At 49.1% G+C, this 24,163-nt stretch overlaps 1 protein-coding gene across 1 annotated transcript in view; it reads right to left on the bottom strand.

The window, feature by feature from the left end:
• CASQ2 (calsequestrin 2) overlaps window positions 1-24,163 on the bottom strand; it is a 58,118-nt gene that overhangs the window by 3,006 nt on the left and 30,949 nt on the right. Inside the window, exons 5-10 of the mRNA XM_054564909.1 lie at window positions 23,289-23,362; window positions 17,983-18,113; window positions 16,629-16,674; window positions 10,166-10,220; window positions 2,153-2,253; window positions 180-254 (exon numbers count right to left, since the gene is read on the bottom strand). Coding sequence (XP_054420884.1) covers window positions 180-254; window positions 2,153-2,253; window positions 10,166-10,220; window positions 16,629-16,674; window positions 17,983-18,113; window positions 23,289-23,362 — 482 coding nt within the window. The remainder of the gene's footprint in view (window positions 1-179; window positions 255-2,152; window positions 2,254-10,165; window positions 10,221-16,628; window positions 16,675-17,982; window positions 18,114-23,288; window positions 23,363-24,163) is intronic.

Raw genomic sequence — 24,163 nt, 5'->3', positions numbered from 1 at the left:
GGTCAGACTGGCCCTGTAAGCGAGGACCTGTGCTGGTGGAAGGGCCCACAGAGCCATAGGTCGGGACTGGCTCGCTGTGGGAGGGACTGGCCTCCTCGCGTGACCTCACAGGCGGGCTGCACGGCAGAAAACGGGCCAGGCTGCGGGGGCCCGAGCCAGCTTTCAGGGGGTGCACTCACATCCGTCACATTCACCACCCCAATCTGCGGCTTGAATAGGTCAATCTTGAAAGTCTTTTCCCAATAGGCAACGAGCTGTGGCAACAAAAAATAAAATTAGACCGTGGCTAGAGGGCATTCCCTGCTAAAATCACTTTTTGTGGTGAACCCACCTGCTATCCCATCATAGTAACTAGGTCACCCTTGGTTAACGGTCTCCCAAATAGCTGTGGGCACGTAGGAAATTGCAGACTTGCCCCAGCCCTCAAGCCCTTTAAGCAAGCATGGGAAAAAAGGATGTCATAGCACAAACTATGAAAACATGTAACATAAAATCTCCTACAGCTGTAAGGGCGGATATTACAGAGGTGGTCAGAAGTCGCTCCCCAAATTACTGGGGGCTCTTTTGTAGTTTATGTGTGGTGGAAGAGACATTTCCCTCCACCCCTCGTAATGTCCCACTTAAAAATCCCTTACGTTGCGCCCTTCTGCCTCATGAGATGGCTGGGCAAACAGCGATGTGCCCTAAGTTAGCACGTAAATAAGAACAGGGCTTCTTCATTCAGCCAGGCTTGGGTTCTGTGTGGGCCAGTCTCTGACCGGGGCAGGACTAAAGGAGTAAGGGCCATGGGGCTAAAAAATGGGGGTGTTCAGTGGTAGAAAGTTTCCTAAGCAAATGTATGGCCTGATGGAGCCTGGGGATAGGCAGGAACCTAGAGATCAGAAGAGTCTGAAGAGTTCTCCTTTGCAGAAAGCAAAGCAAATGTATAGAACAGGGCAGGGGAACTGCAGACCAGCTGCAAGCTTACTAGTCCAGATAAATTAGAAGCACAATCAGGCAGCGGTCACACAAATTTACAGTATATAGTGGCTTATAGGGCCGTGACTTTGTTATGAAAACCTGAATTTACGACATTGATCTCAGGTGTTAATGGAAGTCTCGGCGTTTGGCTCACTCATCCTGTATGTAGGGCTGGGTTTCAGGACAATTACAATCACTAAAACCCCTCACTTTTGTCTGTTTAATCATAGTATGAATGGTCGTGACCTATGCCCCGCATGATAATTCCTGGAAGAAGCTGGAGTTACCATTTATAACCCGACGATAATTAAACTTGTCCTGATTGCCAGCAGTTCACTCAAGCTCAAGTCTGTTGACTGGTAGACAAGCTTTGTCACCACGTAGACCTGGGTTGGAATATTACATCTACCACTTACTGCTCTAACCTCTCCAGCTGTCATTCCTTTCATCTGTAACACAGGGGTTGCAACAGTCCCTACTTCACAGGGCTGTTGACAGGATCAGAAGAGATGATGCATGTAAAGAACTTACCATAGTTCCAGGTACCCAGTACGGTATATCAGCTCCACTCATGGTCATTACCACTGGGCTTGTGTATTGGACAAATTCTGCTGATTCTCTTTAAACTCAGCCTAACCAAGGCTCTCTGATCCTTGATGGCTGATGCTAGCAAGAGTTTGGACTCTGAGGCTCTTACACATCCCAGTCCTGTGCTGGACATCACGCTAGGACCTGGGAGAACACGATGCAGACAGACAGGGTCTGCCCTCCAAGAGATTGCTGCTTCTCTCCATGAAGTTCTTAACTCTATGCAACACGTTCACGCCTGGCTTCCATTACTTGGTAACTCGGGTTGCCTCGGAATGACGGTCCCCACTCAGGGAAGGAAAGGTTAGAGCAGACGGGTGGTGATGGATGAAGGGCAGCTCCGGGGCTGCTGGCAGCTCACTCAAGTGGGCCATGGAGAGGGACTTCTGGTCTCCAGGGACTGTAAGCCTCACTGCGTCAGGGTCAGCCCCAGGCCCCAAGTTCAAGGTTGCCCCTGTGGCCAAGGTCTGGATGGGGGTGGCCGCTGGGTTTCTGCAAGCGCCCCTCCTATTGCACATCCTCCTTCATGTGACAGGATCTCACACCAGACACAAACACGAGACTGCGAAGGTGACCGAGGACAGGCCCCGGGTGAGCCACTCACCAGAGGAAAGTCGTCCGGGTCGATCCACACGATGCTCAGGTCGGGGTTGTCGGTGTTGTCCCGGGCCACCTGCTTCAGGATCTCCAGGAACTCGTAGCCATCTGGAGCAGGGTTCAAGAAGGATGAGTGACCCCACGCTTCTGCAGCTTCCAGCGTGGAGAGCAGCAGCCGCGGCCTCTCCACGAGGGTTGCCTAAGCCATTTGCTGCGTGCCCTCAATTACAGGATCACTCTATAGCATGAGTCAGATGAGAAGCCCAGCCACAAGGCAGCTTACTCAAGGAAAACAGTCCGGTTTTTGAGTGCAGAAATGAAAAGTTCACAGGGAAGTGGCTGATTCCTAAGTCAGGGCCCAGCTCCCATCGCTAATCTGCATGTGAAAGGTGACCAGCCACCAGTCACAAAGTCCAGGAACAGAGCAGAGGAACCCCTGCCCGATCCTCAGTGCTCGGTGCCATCTCTCGACACCAACACTTCGCTGTCCCTCAGCGTCCCCCATAGCATTTGCTCTAGGGACCAGGAATATTGACCTGGCCCCTTAGTTTTCTGCAACCTGGAATTCCTAAAACCTTCGAACTAAGTGAGCGTCTGATTTACAGTTGGTTTCACAGTCCTGAGATAGTAAATGGGTGTCCCTCCCCCGCCCCTACTTCCATGTGTGTTCTGCCCTCACCCTATTCCTTCGGCAGCTTTGCTGCCCCCAGGGGAGGGGTGAGTCATAAGAAAAGTAGAGACAAGCCTTGTGAGTTTCAAGAACACTGCCCTTTTTTTTTTTTTTTGGCTCTAAAAGCTTAAATCTTGAAGGACTGGGAACAACATAAAATTTATGCCATAAACAAACATTTTGGAAGAATGTTTAGCAAGAGAAAGCAGACACTAAACCCTCAGCAAAACTCCCTCCTCCACTCTCAACTAGAAACAGTTTAGATTCAGGAAAGTCCCTGAGAACAAGCTCTGTGCCAGTGTGTACGTGTGTGCACGTCCGTGTGCACGCACGCAGGCCCCTGTGTGCCTAGGTGTCCACAGAGAGCAAAGCCTTCCTGTCAGGGGATCCTAGAATATAGGACACCCTTGCTTTGTTCTAGAATGAAACTAAGGAAAATGGAAAGACCCAGAAGCTCCTGGAGAAGCTCCATGCAGAGGGATCAGGGCAGAGAAGTCAGGAGGCCCCACCGCCTTCCCTGTGGTTCTGAGAGGCAAGACAGATCCAGGGACAGGACGGAGGGAGCCACTGGCGGCTTGGGAACAAAGCTAGAGGCCTGATCGCATGACAGACTTCTCTGCAGATGCCGCTGTGAGTCGGTGATGACGACAGTGACCGGGCAGATGCACCCTTTCCCCGCCTGTGCCTGGGGACCCGCGAGAACCTGGACTCCTAGGGAGGGTGGGGAGGGTGGGGAGACCCTTCATTGTCAGGCCCAGTTTTTGTCATTCAGCGGTGGCATTTAGGTTCAGCTCTAGACTATGAAGTTATGGTTCATGCATAGCTGAATCTGTGGCCTGAAATGTACACCTTCTATACAAGCCGCTCGTCAGCTGCTTAGGGATTCAGTGTGGCCACTGCCTTTTCTTCGTAAAGGTTTTCTTTGGTGGCCCAGGCCCAGCCTGCCCCAGCCCCTCTCTGCAGCCCCTGTTTAACAAGCCTCTCCTCTCTCCAGGTACTCTGGCCTTCGTTTGGCTAGTCCCCGCCTCCTGGTAAAGATTTTTCTCAGCCCTTCCTCATTTTCTAATACATTCCAGGCAAAATGCATACTGTTCGTAACAGTCCTGCATCGAGTGGGTGTAATCACTTCAGTGTTGTTAATGCATAAGAGTCAGAGTGGGCCCCCTCAGGCCTTGTTACTGGAAGCAGGGCTCCTGCTAGCGGAGAAGAGGATCGCTCTAGCTTGCAGCCCCTGCCTGCAGTGATGCGGGAGGCCTGGTGGCCTTTCCATCTATGACAGGGGCGTGACATCCATAGGGCCCTGTGCTTTGGAGTTCACTGTCTACCACCTGGGGACTGAGGTGGAGGTGGGGCTGGGGGCTCTTCCCCCTGCGGCCTGCAGGTGTGGCTGAGGAGGTCAAGAGAGTGCCACTCATCCGGAGGCTGCCGTCCCCTGGACACTATGGGTCCCCCTGTTCTGGGCATGTTGCAGTGTCACAGGCCAGGGAATATGGTGCCACCTGGGTCACCTGTGGGTGTATGGATCAGAATACTCAGGCCATAAGGGGGGAATTTCTCCAAAACACTTTCAGTGACTACTTTCATCCGCTGAAAAGAAAGGGGCGATGATAGAGGTGACGTTGCCAGTAGTCTGGAGGATAAGAATCAAATTTAAAAGTGACCTTGATAAATCCGAATTTCACAAAGAGGAGGAAATTCAACAGCGCAGACCCAAATTCCAGCTGAAAGCCCACCTGAGGAAGCGGGGGAAGCATCAGGCCGGGGGCAGGGGGGAGCACCAAGGGCTGGGCCCGAGGGGACAGCCGCGGCGCACCGTGGGGCTGGTAGGGGCTCTGTCTTCCGGGGAGCAGTCAGGCCGCCCCTTCCCCGCTCCCGATCTGCGCGGAGTCCCACGGTCCCATAGCCACAGCCGTTTGGCTGGTCCACTCAGCGATGTCCCTGAGTGAACCTGGAGTCTCAGAATTGGACCTAAATAAAGAAGAGGGGGCTGCGACTCCTTCCTGCCACACGGCCTGTGCCCTGAGGTCCCACAACCGGGGCAGAGGGCTCCTGTTGAGCCAGGCTCCCACGGCCAGTGTGAGGCCTCTGGGAGTCACATGTCTGTGGGAGGGGAACCTGGGGATTACGCTCTCCTCCTTCCCAGGCAGCGAGGGGCTGGTGGGAATGAGACGGCACCGCGCCCCGGGGGCCAGTTCCCGGCCGGGGCAGCCATGCCAGCAGCCAGGGCTCCACTCGGCAGAGACACGTGTGTCTGAGACCAAGTAATGGCCCAGGAGCAACGCCCACAGTGCACTGCCCACCCTGCACTTGTCCCTGTGACCCCATCCTTGAGCAGCTGGCTGTGCTCATTACAAAGGACCCTCCCTGATGCCACATCATATAATTATGGGACTCAGGGTCTCGTTCCTGGGGAGATGCCTGGACTTGGGGAGCCAGGCTGTTAGGGCGGGGCCTGCCGTTGCTCATGAGGCAGGTGGCACAAGTAAGTAGGTGGGGGCGGGCATCACAGGGCTTGGAGATTGTGCCTGGTGTTCGATGGACTTGCCCAGGGATCTGTCTGGGACTTCTCCTTCCTCTCTGAAGTGGAGAAAACAGCTGCCTCTTTACCTGGGGGCCCCTTGAGAACAATGATGCTATTGTTCTCACCTGGGACACTTGCAGGTTAGACTGTAGAGGATTTGTCTTTTTTCCCTCTCTGCTCCATCAACTTATATTCATTTTTAGGGGTTCCCCCCTCCACTACTTCTACCCTTCATCGATGGGAAGAACTCATTTTCGTCTCAGGAAGGTATATTCTGAGTGCATTCAAAATATCCAGCCCAGGGCCAGGTGCTGGGACACAAAGGTGGATCAGAGCAGGTGACTGTCCTCAGGCCAGCACCCACTCAGCGAGTGTGGGATTTTCAAAAAGCAGCATCGTGACCCTTGAACCTGGACCCTTTGGGGAGCCGTGGAAGTGCAGACACAGTGGGAGGCCCCTTGACACAGCAGAGTTATCCAGGCACCTGGTAGAAATCGGGGGTGGGGCGTTGCGTGGGCTCCATGGTCCAGAGAGGGCACTTGAGACGTCTGGACGCCCTCAGCTCCTACCATCACCCTCCTCTCTGCTGTCGTTCCTGGTCCGCGGGCCCCAGAATCCGTGAAACAGTGAAGCAGTAAGATCTTGGCGATGGAGAGGAACATAGCACGTCGGTTACAGAGCCTGGGCTTGGGGCTGGGCTGCCTGGGTCGGAGTCCCAGGCCCGCCCCTTGTTAGCCATGTGACCTGGGGATGTTACCTAACTCTTGTCTGTGCCCAGGGAAGATGGTCATGACAGTTCCTACCACAAAGGGTCCCTGGGAAGACCAAACGGGCCAATATTTGCTGAGCACTCAGAACGCCGTTTAGCACTGAGCGTAAACCAAATGTTAACTTTGATAAACCACATTTAAATCTGGAAGCTCAAACAAGCCGTCAGCCTTCCTATTTGCGATGATTGGACTCCAAACCACTTGACAAGAACCCAAGGCGGCTGGTGCTCAGTTGGAACAGGGCTCGGAGATGACCGTCAGGGCCTGTCACCAGTTGTCCCACCGGCCCAGACAGCAGCCTGTCCTGCCTTCCAGCTTGTTAGTGCTAACGTTCCCGGAGCCCTGGGAGGATATCCATCCAGCGCGCGCTCATGTAGAAATGCCACTTTGCGAACCTTTCAAGTGTTATGAAGATGTCAGCCCGATGCAGACTCCTCTTGGGGTGGGAGAGGAGAGACGTCCATTTTCAAACCCATCAAATAGCAGCTCAGGCGGCATTCTGGGCACAGCCGCTGAGAGGAGTCTCCGGTGGAGGAAGCCGGGCGGCAGACGGAGCCGCGGGCAGGAGCGGAGAGCCGGAGCGCCTCCCAGCCAGGCCCGGCCTCAGCAGGCGGCGGCGGCGGCAGTGGATGAGAGCCCCCTGCAGAAGGGCCCTCCGCTCCAGAGCCTGCTGGGCCGGCACTGTCTCCAGCCCCAGAACACAAATCCTCTGCTGGGAAGGCGGGACGCCAGGGGAAGGAAGAGTCCTCGGAGGACCCAGGTCACACAGAGGACGTTTGTTATTGCTGCTGTATAAGCACAGATTCCCAGTCTGGGAACATCAGTGGACAGCAGGGGAGAAAGCTTGACTTTTCTTCATAATTAGGCTCTCTTCTCACCCCCCTCTTTTTTCAGCTGGCTCTCCCCCTGCCCCAGGGGGTTGCAGCAGCATTGCACAGGCTCAGAGCCCACAGCAGGCTCCGGCAGCAGCTGGGGGCAGGCAGCGTGGCCTGGTGGCCGGTATCCAGAGGGACTGCCAAGAAACCTAAGCTGTGTATCTCTGCAACCTCTAACCATGTGATCTCGAGTGCACCCCTGAACGTCTCTGGGCCTCTCTGATGTTGGAGGTTGGGGGATGGTGAGGGAAGGCAGAGAGGAAGGCGGGTAGGCTGTCACTTGGATGACGTCAGGGGTAGTAACTCCAAGGGGTGGACAAGTCTGCAGCAGGGCCTTGTGGGTAAGGGCGTGCCTGGGAAGCCAGACAGCCCTCAGCTTAATCCCAGTTCCACTGTCTCCCCACCAGTCAACCACTCCGGCCTCAGCTTCCTCTGGTGTAAAATGGGGATAAAACTGGCACCTCCCACATGAGGCTGTCGTGTCTCGTAAGCCCACAGTAAGTGATCGTCACCATCGTCTTCTTCACAATGACGCATATGTCACCGAGTGGCCACTGAGTGGACATTGAGGTCACCTCCGTAAAGCTCACAGCACACTTCCTCAAGACTAGCAGCTCTTTGAGGAGAGCTGTGTTGTTACTTTTCCTGAACGTATAACCTTTCTTTGGAGAGCGGTCAGGGGTTTGGTTGGAGCAATAGGCCACGTGTCCCTTCATAGCAAGAGCAAAGGTAGAAGAGGACCTGCTGTCTGGGCAGGATGAAAATTCCCTGTGTGCAGCCAGGCTTCCCCACCCCCGGTCACACATCAGTGACCTATGGGTAATGACAGAGTAGGCACAGAGTCAGGGACTTTCACAGGAAAGCCTTTCCCTTTCTCAGCCCTGAGCAGGCCAGGCCCTCCCTCGATGAAAAAAGATGCTTTGAGCCACCCCACCCACCCACCCCAGCTCCTTTCTTCCAGCTTCCCAGTAACAAGCCCTAGCTTGGGAAAAGGCTCGGCTTCAGGCCCAGGGATATTTGTGCAGGGAGGAGGTGGAAATAGTTTCAGGAGCTTGATTCATTAGCGGCAATCTCGGTCAAACAGGTTCCTGCAACTTCTCCGAGGCCTCTTTGTTCCATTGTTCCCAAGAGCCAGACAGGCCTCCCCACAGCCTGGAAGGGGGCTGGTGGGGCGGGAGGAAAGCCCCCTGGAGTCTGGCCAGCGGGCGGTGGCATCTCTGTTCACACAACACCAGGGATCCGATTGCGTTTGATTGTAGCTTGTCAACTGGGGCACGCAGCCTCCTTTGCTGTTTTCTCCTCCGGGGGCGGGGGGGTGGCCAGAATCTATGGAAGGAAGCTGGAACCATGCTGGGGTTTTTCTGTTTTGTTTGATTATTATTATTATTATTATTTATTTATTTATTTTTTTTTTTGGACAAGGGCTAGATACCTTTGAAGGGGTTTTCCAACTTTTCAAGTCAATGATGGGGAAACTGGAACATCAATGGACATTCACAAATTCTAATAAAAATAAGGGGCTGGGAGGAGGAAGCTGTCAGGTAGTTGGGAGCATAGATTTGGTTGTGGCGTCGTACAATGGAATATGATTTAGCCCTAAAAGGGAACGAAGTGTGGATACATGTCACGTGAAAGATGAAGCTTGAAAACGTTATGCTAAGTGAAAGATGCCAGGCCCCAAAAGGCCACATATTACATGATTCCATTTAAATGTCCGGAACAGTCTAACCCATAGAGGTGGAAATTAGATTAGTGGTTGCCAGGGGTTGGGGGAGGGGAAGGGAGAATCTGCCAACGCCCCTAGAATTTCCTTCTGAGGGATGAAACGTCCTGGAATTTGATAGTGGTGATCTTTGTACAACTCCGTGTATGTACGAAAACCCACTGAACTGCACACTTTAAAAAGGTGAATATTATCGTATGTGGATTGTATCTCAATTTTTAAAAATTGTACGACAGGAACAGTTGGCATTTTAGCCTGTAGGAAACTATGGCAGCTGATAATGTATAGAAAGCAAAAAAGAGAAGTGGTCGGACAGCGAAGAGTCGGGGCTTGGTCTTGGTCGGCCATCGGTCTATCTAATCATCTGCCTGATGGGTATTTATTGAGCACCTAATGTATGTCACAGCATGTGCAAGACAATCTGTTCCTCCTTCAGGAAATGCCGCTAACTCCCTGGGCCCTCTTGGGCAGTTTCTCTTCTCCGAGCCTCAGTTTCCTCTTCTGTCCCTAGGAATGTACGAGAGGCCTAGGTCTCAGGCAAACACCATAACATTCCTCAGTCCCTGGAGGAATGGTTCCCAACCCTGATGGCGCCTCAGAACTTGCCTCAGAGCTCCATGAAATTACAGGTTTCTGAAGGCTCCGTTTCAGTCAGCCCGGGGCAGTGTGGGTACCTATCAGGTTCTGGGACCCCTGCCCAGGTGCCTCAGAGCCCAACGACGAGCTGCTTAGCCATCAGAAGTGAAGTCCCCTGCCTTCTCCAGCTGCATTCTGGATTGTTCCAGGGCTCCTAAAACACACCCCAGAATCTCCACTTTCCCTTTCCCTTCGGGGACCCTTGATCTCACAGGGCACTGCCCAGGGGACTCAGCATTTTGCCACGTGCAAAATTAATTTTTCCTGCGCTTTACTCTCCCCTGATGTTACAAAGAGTGAAACCAGGATAAAAAGTTGTCCAAGCTCCACAATAAAACAAAGTTACTCACCCATTTGTACGGGCATTTTACACTTTAGAAATCAGCTGCTTATTTGGCCCAGTTCTTGTTATTTGGGGAAATATTTTCTATTAAGTTTCTGAGGCATGGACAGTATTTGAGAGACCACAGGGTGCATGCATTATTTAAGGTAGGATTGTTATATATACACACCTGGTACATAAACCTTTAATGTGAACAGTTCACACACACACACACACACACACACACACACACGGTCTGTGAAGCTTGGCTGTGTGTCCTCTCTCCCTGCGCAGCCCCAGTTTGGGCAGCCGAGCCGAGGGAGACTGTGTGCAGGACGAAGGGGATTCGTGCCCAGCAGGCGACCACCAGGGGGTGCCCAATGTCTTTTGGTTGCATTGTAGGCAGGAAGTGAGGGACGGATGGGACAAGGTGAGGGCTGACCAAGGTGAGAAGCCAGTTCTTGCTGAAGGTATCAGAGAGCAGAGGTGGGAAGGGTTCCTACCTGGGTCGCTCTTCTCTGCAAAGGCCACGATGTGGATCCCGTTCAAATCGTCTTCCTGTGGGAGAAAGAACCAACAGTTACACTCCCAGGTGGAGAGAGAGGCTGAATGAAAGTGAGAGGGCGGGGTGTCTGAGGAAGAGGGGACGCAGAGGCACAGAGAGACAGAGCCTCTGGGGGACAGGTACACGGGAGACAGTAGCACAGGGGGACAGAGCCACATGCACATTGAGGAAGCCACTGGGAGGAAGGCGTCGTGTTTGAGAGACAGGAAAACACCGACTACACACAAGACATTAGCACTGAATGGGCCTCACTCCTGTGGTCTGGTGGGTCCAGGAAGGCAGCAAGAAGAGGCAAAATGGAGAAGAACGTGAGTCTGGTTCATCAAAACTCAGGGCAACAAGCACTCTGATCGTAGCTCAGTGAATGTTAGTCTGTGTTTCACGAAGTCACTGCCAGCAAATAAAATCAGTGGCAGACAAGATTACGGAAGCTTTCTGGATGCTGTTGACAGATCCTGAAGCTGTCCCCAAAGAGGCATATTTAAGGCAAATTCGAATGTGGGTCTGCATTGTTCATACAAGTGTCGTGCTTCCCTGTGAAGATACTGCTTAATGAAGAACCTGTGTGGTCAGTAGGGGGCGCTTTGCTGACTGTCACTTCTGGGGTGTTCCTGAGGGGTGTTCCTTTTGGCTCTGGAACCACAGAATGCCCAAGTGATGTAGGCCTCTAATGCATGCCTATGTGTGGGAGGCTACAGAAGAGTCTGGAAATGGTGAGGGAAGGTCGAGGGTGTGATGGCGCCAAGTGGGTACAGCTGTAGAGGTCGAAATGCGGCAAAGAATCTAGAATATTTAAAATCCATGAGACAAGCAAGTGGCATTCCACGTTCCTGTGTCCCGGACAGAAAGGACCAGAGGACTCGTGTCTCCTTTGCATCAATTCTTTCTGCAGAAGAACAAGCAAGAGCTTGGAGGTGCCTCCTTTATACGAAATGTGATCCACCCTGACCGGTGTGGCTCAGTGGCTTGAGTGCCGGACTTGGAGCTGAAGGGTCACTAGTTCGATTCCCAGTCAGGGCGCATGCCTGGATTGTGGGCCCTGGCCCAGTTGGGGTTGTGCGAGAGGCAACCGATTGATGTATCTCTCACACACTGATGTTTCACTCCCTCTCCCCCTTCCTTCCCCTCTCTCTCTCTAAAAAAAAAAAAAAAAAAAGGAAAGAAAAGAAATGTGATCCTCACGAGACTTGGACAGAAAGCTGTGGAAGAATTTGTCCAGGGGACAAATCTGAGTGAATACTGATTTTCACTGACACAGGGAGAGGGGCTCACTGGACACCCTGAATGTCACATCAGAATCATCCCATGGAAAAAAAAAAAAATACCCCAGTCATCTCCACCTTCCCATGATTCTGTTTCCATTCCAATTGATTTTAATGCTGGTGCAATCCTATCTAAATGCTAATTCTTTTCCTTTGAGTTTGGAATGGACAAAACCTTCAAAAATTCTGAGCGAGAGTAAATGGAAAATATTATTATTAAAAACAAGAGAGTGGTCACTGCTTGGGTCAGGTTGTCCAGGGAATTGAATTTTACAGATCTGTATGTGTGCGTGCAGGTCTATTACACAAATCTGACAGACCCCAGAAGGGGAGTGTGAGGTTTCGCTGTTTTACATTTGCCATCATCGCCAGGCAGAACACCCTGATCCGTTCTCATTAGGCCGCCCCGTGTCCCGGCGCCTGCCACCTGCGGGAAGGCAGTGGTGCTAACGCCATGAAGCAGCTGCACTTCTGCCTGCCCTTCCAAAATGCATTTGGAAATTGGTTTTAGAATGAAGAATCTATATTTGCCAGGAGACTGCTCATAACATGGCTGTCCCTCCCCAGGCCTCGCACGGTCCCTGGATGGAGAGCCGGAACCAAGGGGAAGACCCTCTGTCTTTGTGGGCGCAGAGAGTCCGCACGCAGGCCTGTACTGAACACCCACGCGGAAGCAGGCGTGCGCTCTGTGCCGGGGGTTTTCAGGAATAAACTCTCAGCGCAAGGCCCCGTGGGCAAGCCTGTAGGTCAGGGTTGCTCGGCGAGTATCCCATGTGCACAGGTGAGGAAGAGCGAGGGGCCACCCGCAGGACTGACCGCCCCAGGGACTTCCTCCGAACCCCACACCTTTGCTGCCCCGATCACGCATTTGGTCTTCAGATCACATTGTCTTGGGAATGGTCTCTTTACTTGAATAAACCTTCCCTTCTTAACCAGAAGGCAAGCTTTCTGAAGGAAGGGATTACACCTTAAAATAACAATGATGATTAAAATGGTGATATTCCTATCTGCCATTTGTCTTTGCATCAGTACTTAGTAAGAACATGATTTCTAAATCTTAAGGGAAAGTCTTATTCCTGTTTAAGGCTTAAAGAATTGAAGTGACTTACCTAAAGCCACAGAGCCAGCCTGTGACATAGCTGGGATTCAAGCCAGCCCTGGCTGGTCCCAAAGCCCACGCTCCCCAGCTCAGTGAAAGAGACCAGGCTAAGCCACTGCGGCACAGAGATCACCCTGAGCCGAAGGCATTTGAATTTCTGAAATCCTCCATTTGCCTAAAGGCAGAGCCTCTCAAAAGAACTCAGTTGTCAATAAATCCTTTCCCAGGGTGCAGCTCTAATCTCTTCTCAAACGGCCATTGTCACAAATAATCATATCTCTCATCTGTTCTCCTCTAAGCGCCCATTTCTCTTTCCAAGAAGTCTTTTGTTCTCCCAGAAGGGTCCCTCTGTCTCTCCCCATCTCCTATTTAGACGGTATATTAAGCCCCTCCTTGAGTCGTGTTTTTGTGAACTCCCATGCATAAATAGGTCATTAAATCTGGTTTTTCCCCCTCATACTAATCTGTCTTTTGTTAGTTTAATTTGCAGTCCTCTAATATTCAACCTAAGAGGGTAGAGGAACAAGTGTTTTCTCCTTGACATCACCAACAGCCTAGCATGAGCTCCATGAATCTGCTGTCCCCTCTCCAGGGTTTGCAGATGTTGCCACCTCAGGCCAGTGGCTCTTCAGTTGAAAGAGGCTGAGACGGGGTCTTTATATACAACGTGACTGAACAGCAAAAAAGACTGGGCACTTGGGAGTTACTTTGGTGAATACCTCGCTCTGGACTCCCCAGCACTTGGTATGTCCCTTTGTCACAGCAGGGAGTGTACTGGACTGGTGCCACATGTTTTGAGGCTGTTTCATCAACTCAACCCTGAGCTCCTAAGGACAGGCCAGCGATGCTCATTTTTATAATCTCTGTGCTTAGCACACGATAATAGGTTCTTACTCATGCCTGCTGAATTTGAAAAGGAGTATGGTGATAAAAATCTGTCATACTGGTTGAAGAAAATTAGAAAATATTAGAGCAAGCAAGAAGAAGTTAATCACCCACCAACCAGACAGAGTACCACTGCTCAGATTTTGTGGTTTCCTTCCAGCCTCTGTCGAATGTTTGTTCTCATGTTGAACGCAGAGATGCCGAGAAGACAAATGCAGTTAAAAGCAGCCGACTCCCTGGCGCAATGGCGCGTCCTAGGGGTTCATTGGGGATTTCTGGCTCCCTCTTGGAACTATTTTGTTATTGCAAAAGAGAGAGGGCTCTTCTATAAGGAACTGCTGACTTCCATCGCTGTGGCTTTGGCCCAGGACTCCGGCTGACCACTTGCCAGGATGGAGAGCCAGTGGAAGGTGGAGTCCCAACGGGAAAGGACAGGTCAGCCCTGGGTCTGGACCACCCTGCCCCACCTTGACATTCTTTGACTATTCTAAATAAATAAATAGCTACCTGATTGACACAAGCAGATATTACTAGGCACCAATTTCTTTAGTACTGATAAATTATGTGTTTTCTAGGGTTTGCTGCTTTTAAATCCTACATAATGGAGGAGAGAAAAAAAAGCCAAGAGTTGCTTTAGCCCTGCCTAGTTTTCCTATCTTTAAATAGTTTGCGATGTCTGGGGAAGTGGGTATAAGAGATAAAGACTTCTAAGTTCATTAACTGGTCACTGTCCCCCACATCTGTGGTTTCAGTTTCTGTGGCCAAGTGGCCCGTGGGAGTGCTGTTTAGAGCAGCGCTCACCTAGGCAGGTGGGGAGGGGGTGCGGGGAGAGGCTCCCCAGGGAGCCTTGGGCCGGATGGGCTTCTGCTTCCCCTCTCAGGATGCGAAGATAATGTTGGAGGACCCGTCTTGCCTTCCCTCCCGAGGTGGAGACTTGGGTGAGGCTCTGGCTGGGCCTGGTGGGGCCTTCTGGGGTCCTAGTCACGTGGGTATTCCATAACATTGGGAAGGAGGAAAGCAGTTGAGTGCTTGTTTCTCTACCAGGTTAAGTTCAACACACAGCCCTTCCTAATTAGAAATTGATTGAATATATAATGCAGAAAATATGAGCCATCCTTGTTAGCACATCTCCTATTGTAGCAAAAGGCTGTGACCTATCTTACCCGTCAAGTGAAAAGAAAGCAGAGAGTGAGTTTGAATGCAGACAGAGAACTTCCTCTCGGAACACGCAGCTCTGATGAGGTGAGGGGGAGTGTTTCTGCGGGTGGTGTGTGTGTTCAGGTGTTTGTGGTCGGGGGGGAGGGGACGGGTGTGACACAGCTGAGTCCGTGAGGGACGACCCGGAAAAAGAGAGCTCAGCAATTTCATAGTCTCTCCCTCCCCGGACCCTAGGTAATTGAGACCTATCTATTAGGGATGAAGGAAATCAAAAAAGAGCAAAGGATGTAGGCCTACCAGAGCAGTAGTAATCACTCTCAATTTAAAATGGTGCCTCGTATGATGAAAGACCAAGGAAGACCAAGAACTAACAACCCAATGCAAGTGTGTAATCCAGGCTTGGATCCTGTGCCAGGAAAAAAAATTTTTTTTCTTGTGCTATAAAGGACATTGGTGGGACAACTCATCAATTTGAATAAGGTCCATAGATAAAATAACAGAATTGTATTCATTTCCTGATTTTGATAAATGTACTATGGTCATGTGAGAAAAAGTCCTGTTTTAGAAAACATCTGAAGTACTTCAAGGTAAAAGGGAACTGTGTCTGCTACTTATTCTAGAACAGTTTAGAAAAGAAATCTGTCATCTATCTATCATCTATTCAGCAAAAGAGCGTCATAAAGTGAAGATGATAAAATGTTAACACTTGGGGAATCTGGATAAAAAAGGTCATGGATCTTTGCACTGTTTTTTTATAAATCTGAAATTATTTTAAGTAAAAATATGCTTAAAGCAATATTATTTTTAAAGCACTGTTATACCATTTATATCCAATAACAAAACATTTGAAAGGTTGAATTTTGGAAAGCACGAAATGTTGAGAGAATGTTTCTATTGTGTTGTGTTGTTTACAAAGTCTCCTCCTGTACACTGGGTTATTTACCTTCCAGTGTCTTATGCAATGCCTGTTCTGTGTTCAAACATCCAAATACATTACATGTCAGTCAGAAAGTGTCAAGTTACTCCTTGGTTCTCTTCATCTGCCACTTTAAACTCTGAATTAAAGAATAAATGAATACATACATGCTTCCACGTTAATCCCTTTTCCTTCCCACCCACACCCCCACTGCCAAAATGGTGCTTGTGGGGACAGGGCCCACGCTAGGGAGGTATACTGGAGAGAACAGGAGATTTGGGTCCAGAAAATCTAAATCTAAGTTCCATGTTCTAGTGCTTCTTAGTTATGTGTTCTTGAGTAATTAATCCATATGATCACTTTCCCTGTGTAAAATGGGGCTAAAGTAATTCTTGTTTTTCATTACTTTCTAGAATTGCTGAGGGATACATGAAACGCTTTGGGAACTGCTCTGCAGACTTTGGTTATTATTGTTTACAGAATTTAGTGTAAAGCTAAGGTGGGTGGGAGGTTGTACCTCCATGGCTCTTTTCTAATGCTATTTGACCTGCCCAACATATTGTCTATGACCTAGACCTAGAGGATAACCTGACTCAGTATTTTATAGTGCCTTGAGTTGATATTTATAAAAATAGTGACCACTCAATTATCAAGCATTTACCATGCTCTGGGCTCTTCACACCATTCACCTTTAGCCCTGATTTTAGATGCAGAAACTAAAACTCAGAAAGACCACATGGCTCAATGTAGGACACAAAGCTACTAGGTGTCAGATTCTAGACTTGACCCCAAGTCTCTATGACTTCATAGCCTGAGCTCCTTCCACTATGTTACCCTGAGCCTCTAGTGGCCAGTAGTCACCATGGAAAATGAACTCAAAGATGGAATAGTTTTGCCTAGTGGGTAGTACTAGAGAGGCATAAATTGGATCCACAAAAACTGGGGTTTTAATTGAGCATACCATTGTTCACATTTCAAATTCTCTACCATCTAGACATCTACTTCGGCCAAGTAAAACTTGGTTTGAATTTTGGGAATCTACCAGTCTGTACAAGGCAGAAGGAGTTTGCCACTTTCTTACCCATGTTTCAAACATATCTTCTGGGCGCAGGCGACGTAAGGTGGGTCTGAAAAAAAGAAAAAAGATGAGCTTCCTGGAATAGAGATTACCATGGCAGACACACACACAGAGCCCCCGCAGCTTACCCCATACCCTGCTGTGTCACACAGAGCTGGGCCTAACACTCTCAGCCTTTCCATGTACTCGTTTGACCCAAGGATTATACTGCCCATTACAAACAATGGGTCAGAGGATGCAGGATCAGCTCATTCCTGGGGCAAGAAGCCATCTCCCTCCTCCCAGAGAGCCCAGAGGACACCCAGAATAAGGAGACCTGGGAGAGAACACAGGAAATCCTGATTTTGTTAATCATCAGGGTCATCCATCAAAAGCCCTTTAAGGGGTATTTGGAAGAGCAGGTGGGATCTGTATCTTGCCTATGGTTTTATTTCTTTCTGAATGTTTGCAAACGGTGCTAGACACATTGACATTTCCTCCTCCAAGTACTGCCCCCTGTAGGGGCCGGGATTGACTGGTAGATGAAATCATGGTGCTTCAGGTCCAACGAACACACATGAGCGTGTGTTGGAGAGAGTGAGGGGGAGATGGTGAACTCCCTTCCATGTGTCATGTTCCCTCTTGCCCCTCCTTCAAGAGAGGGCTCAGCAAACTGCAGCTGGTGGGCCAACTCCAGCCAGTGCCTCCTATGTTTCTAAATAAACTGTTTTTTGAGACACAGCCACACTCCATTGTTTAGGTATTGTTTATGGCTGCTTTCACACAAAAACAGCAGACCTGAGTGCTGCAACAGAGGCCATCTGGCCCACAGAGCCTGAAATATTTATTATCTGGCCCTTCATAGAAAAAGATGGCTGATCCATGCTAGAGCTAAGTGGTGTCAAATACTCCTCTCCCAGAAATTCTGTATGCAGAATGTTCATCTGGGGGTTAAGTTACTTAACTACTCTTAGTCCAATTCCTTAATCTGTAAAACTGGGGTAATAATAATTATCTCATTATGTTAGATAAAATAGCTCCCATAAGCACCTCCCATGGTACTTGGCATATAGGAGGCTGTCCCTAAATCACTATTGCTATTATTGTAGAATTTTACTGAAATCTTAATATGACGTTAAGGGGATTTTCTGACTTGAGGGAAGGTGCTCTAACCCTGTCTGCAAATATAAAACCATATTTAGATAATGTAGCAACATCCCTGCCACCGATCGATGACCAACAAAGCCACTCCACTGAGTTCAGCTCTTCTGAGTGCTAACACTAGGGTGTTGCTCTTGGGGACCTGAAATGTCAGGACTCAGAGGCCCTTCTCCATCTCCCAGACCATCCCCCTGCCCCCTGCATGCCTCTGGAGTACCTTTGGTGCTCCTTTACAAACTCCACGAGCTCTTCTTCTGTGTAAGGTTTGTCAGGGATGGCGACAGGCTCTTCCATAAATGGCTCGTAGAAGTCAACCTCATTCATCTTCAAGGACAATTTCTTTGCCACCTGTAGCAATTAGAAATATGACAATAGTTTTCTTGATTGCTAGTCTAGCGAAGCAGTGTGTGGTCTATCTATAAGATGTGCATGTGTTCTCTGGCAAAGACTTGAGAGTGTATGTATAGTTTTAACTTTAATGTCATCATAATAGGAACTCATCCCCTAGGCCTGGCTGGGCCGATCAAAGAAGGACAGCTAGGGAGGAAGACATCTCTCTGGACAATGAGATCCAAGCAGGGGCTGGGAGCAGACAGAACAAAAAGCAGGGAATCTAATTCTACAATCACAATCACGCCACTGTATTTGCCAGGCTGGAGGAAGAAGCAAAGGTCAACCCAGATGCTCAGTGTCCTTGGATGCATGGATTTCATTGAATCACTTTTGATAAAACAGGCAATTGATGGGAACCATTTAAAACATAGGTACTCAAAATAAGAATCAAATTCATTAATCTTTGATCAGCTCATGAACTCTGCTTGTTACGCAAGCTGAAGGCTGGCCCTAAAGTTGTCTCTTGGTGCTGGGCTGGTGTGATGGTTTCTCAGACTCCGGGAACTGCTCGCTTGGTCCCCAGTCGGAAGGTGGCCAACCACCCTGGTTTGTCCAGAGTGGAGGGTCTTCCCTGGATTTAGACTCTCAGTGCTAGAACTGATAGGGCCCAGCAAGCTGGGTCGAGCTGCTTTCCCCTGTCCCAGACAAAAAGCTCGGAGAGCCCAATGTGGCCTGCAGGGCCTCTCTTGATGCAAGTGGCCACACAGTCAGGGCAGAATGGTTGCTGTGTTCGCCTGCAGACCTGCTGAACTCAGAACCTCTTTCTGTGAAATGATTTGAGAGGCCTGGAATGTGTCACGCTCTGGAGAAAACCAAATGCCATTCTTTTCTAGTTCAGAGCTGTAGCCCAAGAGAGCCAGGGATGAACAGTGGTTCCCTTGAAACCAGAGATGAACTGCCTGGGTGCTGACACCCAGCCAGGAAAGCCAACAGCTCAGTGGCCCAGGGCAGCCGGGACTAATTGGGGAGGGGGAGGAACTGGACGTTGCATGAGCTGTTACACAAGGAGGCCCATTCTGAGGAAACACTGGCATCCCCATGGATTTTGTCACCAATTGCTATAAATTCAGGTCACTGTATTCCAAAAGGCATCTCTTACAATACTTAACAAAGAAGCTAGCATTCAACTCAGAGGGAAAGAAAATGCGCCATGTTAAGAGCAACTGTCAGTCAAAGGAGATTTTATGGTCATGCTATTTTGTTTTAAAAGACAGGGAGGTATGGGTTTTTTTTTCTTAATTTTTTCCTCCTCCATGGGTCATGGAGTGGTATGGATGAGGGGTGGGGGGCAAGAGCTATAGAACAAATGGCAACTATGCAACCAGTGTCCTGAGCTTACACACCGTTCTTTGCGAAGCTGGGCCCATCTGAGGATGGGCTTGAAAATGAGATTAGATTCTGCTTCTGTGAGTTCACTTACTACTTATTTTAAAAACCAGGAAACTGCTTACATGAAGTGGGAAGCGATCGAATGAACAAAAAAGTAATAATAGTAAGCACACAGAGCACCTGCTATGTGCCAGGTGCTGTTACAAAGCACTTTAGGTTGATTCCTTTCTGAATCCTCACTTTGATTGTATCAGGTAAAAGCTAGTATTATACTTATTTTACAAATGATGAGCCTGAGGCACAATCTGAGTAGGCAATTTGTCAAGATCATCTACCCACAGGGGATAGAGCCAGAGTTCAAACCCAATTTGCCAGTACACCAACTTTCCTTTCATTAGAAAATCACTTTCTCCTTCACACTGTAGTGAATGATGTCTGTCCCTACAGCTATTCCACTGGTGCTGCACATGGTCAGTGAGATGTCTCCTGTTCCTCTCATCACCTCTCCCCCAGCACAGCCTGCTAGAATGTGGGCTTCCTGAATGCAGTGTAAAGACCACGAACGTAAGGTGGTGCTGTCATGTTCTCTAGTCTAATTCTGAGGATTGCTGGACAAAATGTCCCAGAGCCCTGCGCAGTCTGTCCCCACCACCACCATGGAATGCCCTCATCTTGTATCTCAGAGAACCCCTTTTTTCATTATTTTATTTGTATATTGGGTGGTAAGGACTGAAGGAGACTTGATTGATTGAGGCATTGATTCATTCATTTGTTAAATCAATATTTAATGGGGCTGACGGCATCTAAGGCACTGTTCTGGGACCAGACCTGGTTCATGGGCAGGAACAATGTTATAAGAATGGATTTTACTACTGAAAGCCTAGGAGGTCCATGTAATGAGTTCTTTTGTGCCTTTTTAAAAGCTGGTTGGAATAGATGTTGCCGAAGGCAAGAAAACTACAAAGCACAATGGCCAGTTTTTGACGTTTGCAAGTGTATGAATTTTTTTGACACGGATGTTTTTCTACATATTAGCAAGCCATTTCGGTTGTTGCAAATGAAACCAAGTGAGTGAATTTAGGCCTTTTCAATATCTATCCTCTCCATCTAGATAATTGCTGCTTCTTTTTGCCCTGATATGATTTTAAAAAAATGACTTTGCTTCTCACTGTTTATACCATGAAAGGAACAGGTTGGTGGAAGTTCACATGGGGATAATTCAGAGCTGATGTATTTCAGGCTGTAAGATGCACTAGCGTGGACACTGTCCTTAGCAGGAATCCATAGCGTTAAAATCTCCCTGGGGGATGCCCCTGTGGTTAGGGATCGGAAACAGCTATTTCCCAAATCTACCTCAGCAGCCCTGACACCTCGCTCTCCTCACGTTTCTCCAACTCACATAGGGCAGCCCCCGCTTATCTGCAGTTTCAGTTACCCACAGTCAACCCCAGTCTGAAAATATTAAAAGGAAAATGCCAGAAATAAGCAATTCATGAGGTTAAATTGTGTGCCTTCCTGAGCAACGTGATATGTGCAACCGTGCCCCCTGGATCCCACCTCTCCTCAGGGCACGGTCACCCACACCCCTAACTGAAGGGCGCAAGTCTTTAAGTCCCAACGGGGAAGAGTCCTCTCAGTGCCACAACTCTGCCTTCCGTGTTCTGCACAGAGGGAGAGACCATTTATCTTTCTCTTTTTGAATGTTATGAAGTCCCACAAGGCTCTGTGCATGGTGAAACTTATGACTCAGTGTCTTATAGAGCTTTTAGTGAAGAGCCTTCCGAGTTTTTAATTATAGCCTGACCTCACCTTCTTCATGGGCCACAGACACGAAGCCATACGGCTGGGCTGGGAGGCACATCTGAGAGCTGACCCCACCCTGAACTTGGCATTGAACCACCCTCCTAAGAACTGAGGCTCTGTTGCTTGGCCAAGCTCATCTGCCTGACTCTCTTTCCTGGGATGAGTTGCTGCTACCCAGCAGCGATCGTGGTCACTCCTGACCAATCGGAACAAAGCGTCAGAGATGGACTCAGTTTCAGCTTCTCTGTCCCTCCCGTTCTCTCCTAATACCCTCTCCCAAGCTCCATCCTCCGGGCCTGGAGGACTGCCCTTGTTAACAGCAGTTCTCTCAGCGCGCTCGCAGTCGCCGGAGGCTGGCTGTGCACCCGATGCGCTTTACACGCGTTGTGTCTTCCTCCGGAGCAGAGCGGCGCGCAGCGTTGACTTTGAAGGCAGGCTGGCCCGAGATTACATCAGGCTTCACTGCTCGCCAGCTACGTGACCACGAGCAAATCACGATCTTAGTGCCCCCGTTTCATCCTCTGCAGACTGTAAATGCCAACCCCTCCCTTACAGGGGCATTGAGGAGATGAAATGGGAAAACCTTTATAAACCTATTAGCACAAAGCCTGGCACATACACGTAAAAAATGCTTAATGAGTGATAATTATTATTCTGTTTGGTGTGCTTGCTCAAGATCTCTCCCAGCTCTAATGCAACCAATTAGGGTAAAACTTTCTCCAAGTTTAGATGATATAATTTAGATTATGGCCCTCTCTTCTGGATTATAGGCTGGTAAACTGGGGCCATAGCCATGGAAATGGCTCAATATATGTATGAACTGACTGCAATCTCTTTTCATCGTTCCTTTTCCTGCTTCAGCATCTCCAGGCTTCCTCGTTTTTCACAGAATACTTCAAATATTCTGAGTGTGTATGTGTTGGGGGTGTGTGTGTGTGGGTGTGTGTGAGGAGAAGTGTCAGGTTTGTGTGTTGTGTGTTGTGTATGTTGTCTGTGTATGCATGTGTGTAGTACATATATGTGGGGTGTGTTTTAAGTATGTCACGCACATATGTTGTGTGTGTTGTGTGTGTTACGTGGGTGTGAGTGTGTGAGTATGCACCCTGCATCTCAAGGGTAGGTACAGGGTCCCTACGGAACGGTGCGGTGCAGAGGGAAGAGCATGGACTGAGGGCATAGACTGTCCTCAACTGGGATGGCAGCACTGCCGCTGATTCACTGGGGACCTCGGATGTTACTTAACCCTTCTAAATTTCTTTTTTCTCATGAGGGAAGTGTGCGTGTGGGGCTTCTCACTTTTGAAGTGGCTGAAAGGATTAGAGATTGCATTACTGCAATATATCGAATTGTACCCCTCACACAGAAGGCACTGGGTAAATAGTAGCCATTTTAGTAGTACCTGGAGCCAGGATAAAGCACTCCAAACACAGCAGAACCCAAATAAATTACCCATTGATTCCAGGTCCCTCTCTCTCTGCTGTTCTTGGGCTTATAAAGTCACCTTCCACATCCAGAAAATAAAGAGCGGTTGAATCACAGGCAAGCACATCAGTGGCACCTCCCCAAGATGAAGCACCCAGGGCTTCAGAGGCCCGTGCTCCTCCCCACCCATCCCCCATCCTAACCCAGAAGGGGGTAAGTGTGCAGCCCAGGGAGGGAGGGGCTGGCTCTGAAAAAAGGAGGTGGTAATTAGTGTCCCATGCCCTCTGGGCCCACACGCTCTCCATTCTTCGTGCGGAAGGTGATCCTGAGTGTTTGGTGCATCACTTTTCATTAGATGTTTTCAGAGATACCCCTGCATCTTCTGAATTAAACACCTTCATATGCATCTCTCATTCAGCAGTGATTTACTGCCATAGTTCTGACACTTCTGGAAAAAGCGTGAATGGGTGGAGGGTGGTTAACGTTGCTAAAAGAGAAGAAAAGGTGGCAGAAAGTTCAACCTTGAATACATCGTGCCTATGAAAGTGCTCGCTTTGGGCTTTCATAGGTACTTACCCCTTTGTCAAAGGTTGCGAAAAATTTGATGTAAGGCTGAAAATGTTCAGCTGCCTCTTCAAAAGCCTTGTAATCTATGAGGGAAAAGAAAGAAGGGAGAGACATTTTCCAGATGCACACAGCAGGCATTTCTCTTTTTAAATAAAACAGAGAGAGTGGGAAGCCAATTAATCCTGATTGGATAATTATTAAGTAGATATTATTCAGATAGATAATTCTTCAGTACTAGTTACATCCACAGTTTCCCTGAGGACTTTGAACTGACTGGCGTTCAGTTTCCCGAAAGAACTCTTTGCCACACTTATATGTGTTTTATGAAATTGGTAGATGGAAAGGAGAAAACCTAGAGAGAACAAGGGCAAAAAAAGGAATTGAGAAGCTCCAGACCAAAAGGAATAGTTCTTTTGCTCAGAACTTTTCTCCAGCTGTGCCCTCCAGCTATGCCCTCCCGAGAGAGCGCGCCCTACTGTGTGAATGGTGCGGTGCGGGGAGAAACGCACCTCGCCCTGTCAAGCAACTCAGTCAAAAATGGCATCACAGAAGTATTTTAAACTTCTTAGCAGGAGTGCTCTTTATGGTAAATCCTAGTTTTTCTCTCCCTCTTTTTAAGTTTTCTTGTTTTATTCTGATCCTTCACAATTAATGAAGATCATGCTTGACTCCGGTCCCCAACTTGAGTCCGAACTGGTGAAGAGAGGCATGAGGCCACGCGGCTGTGGCCGTGAATGGAGACATTTGTTTCAAGCCTTAGATGTGAGGGTGATGAGAATGGTGCTGGTGGTGGTACTGGTGGTGGTTCTACAAAAATTCCATAATCCTGAGAGTCAACGATCCTATGATTCATTCTTGACAAGATCAACTTTCTCCATTTCGTG

This window comes from Pteronotus mesoamericanus, unplaced genomic scaffold (assembly GCF_021234165.1).
Source record: "Pteronotus mesoamericanus isolate MK-2021 breed Mesoamerican mustached bat unplaced genomic scaffold, CSHL_Meso_final scaffold_99, whole genome shotgun sequence".
In the NCBI taxonomy this organism is placed as follows: domain Eukaryota; kingdom Metazoa; phylum Chordata; class Mammalia; order Chiroptera; family Mormoopidae; genus Pteronotus; species Pteronotus mesoamericanus.
This window is presented reverse-complemented; position numbering and strand designations above follow the sequence as displayed.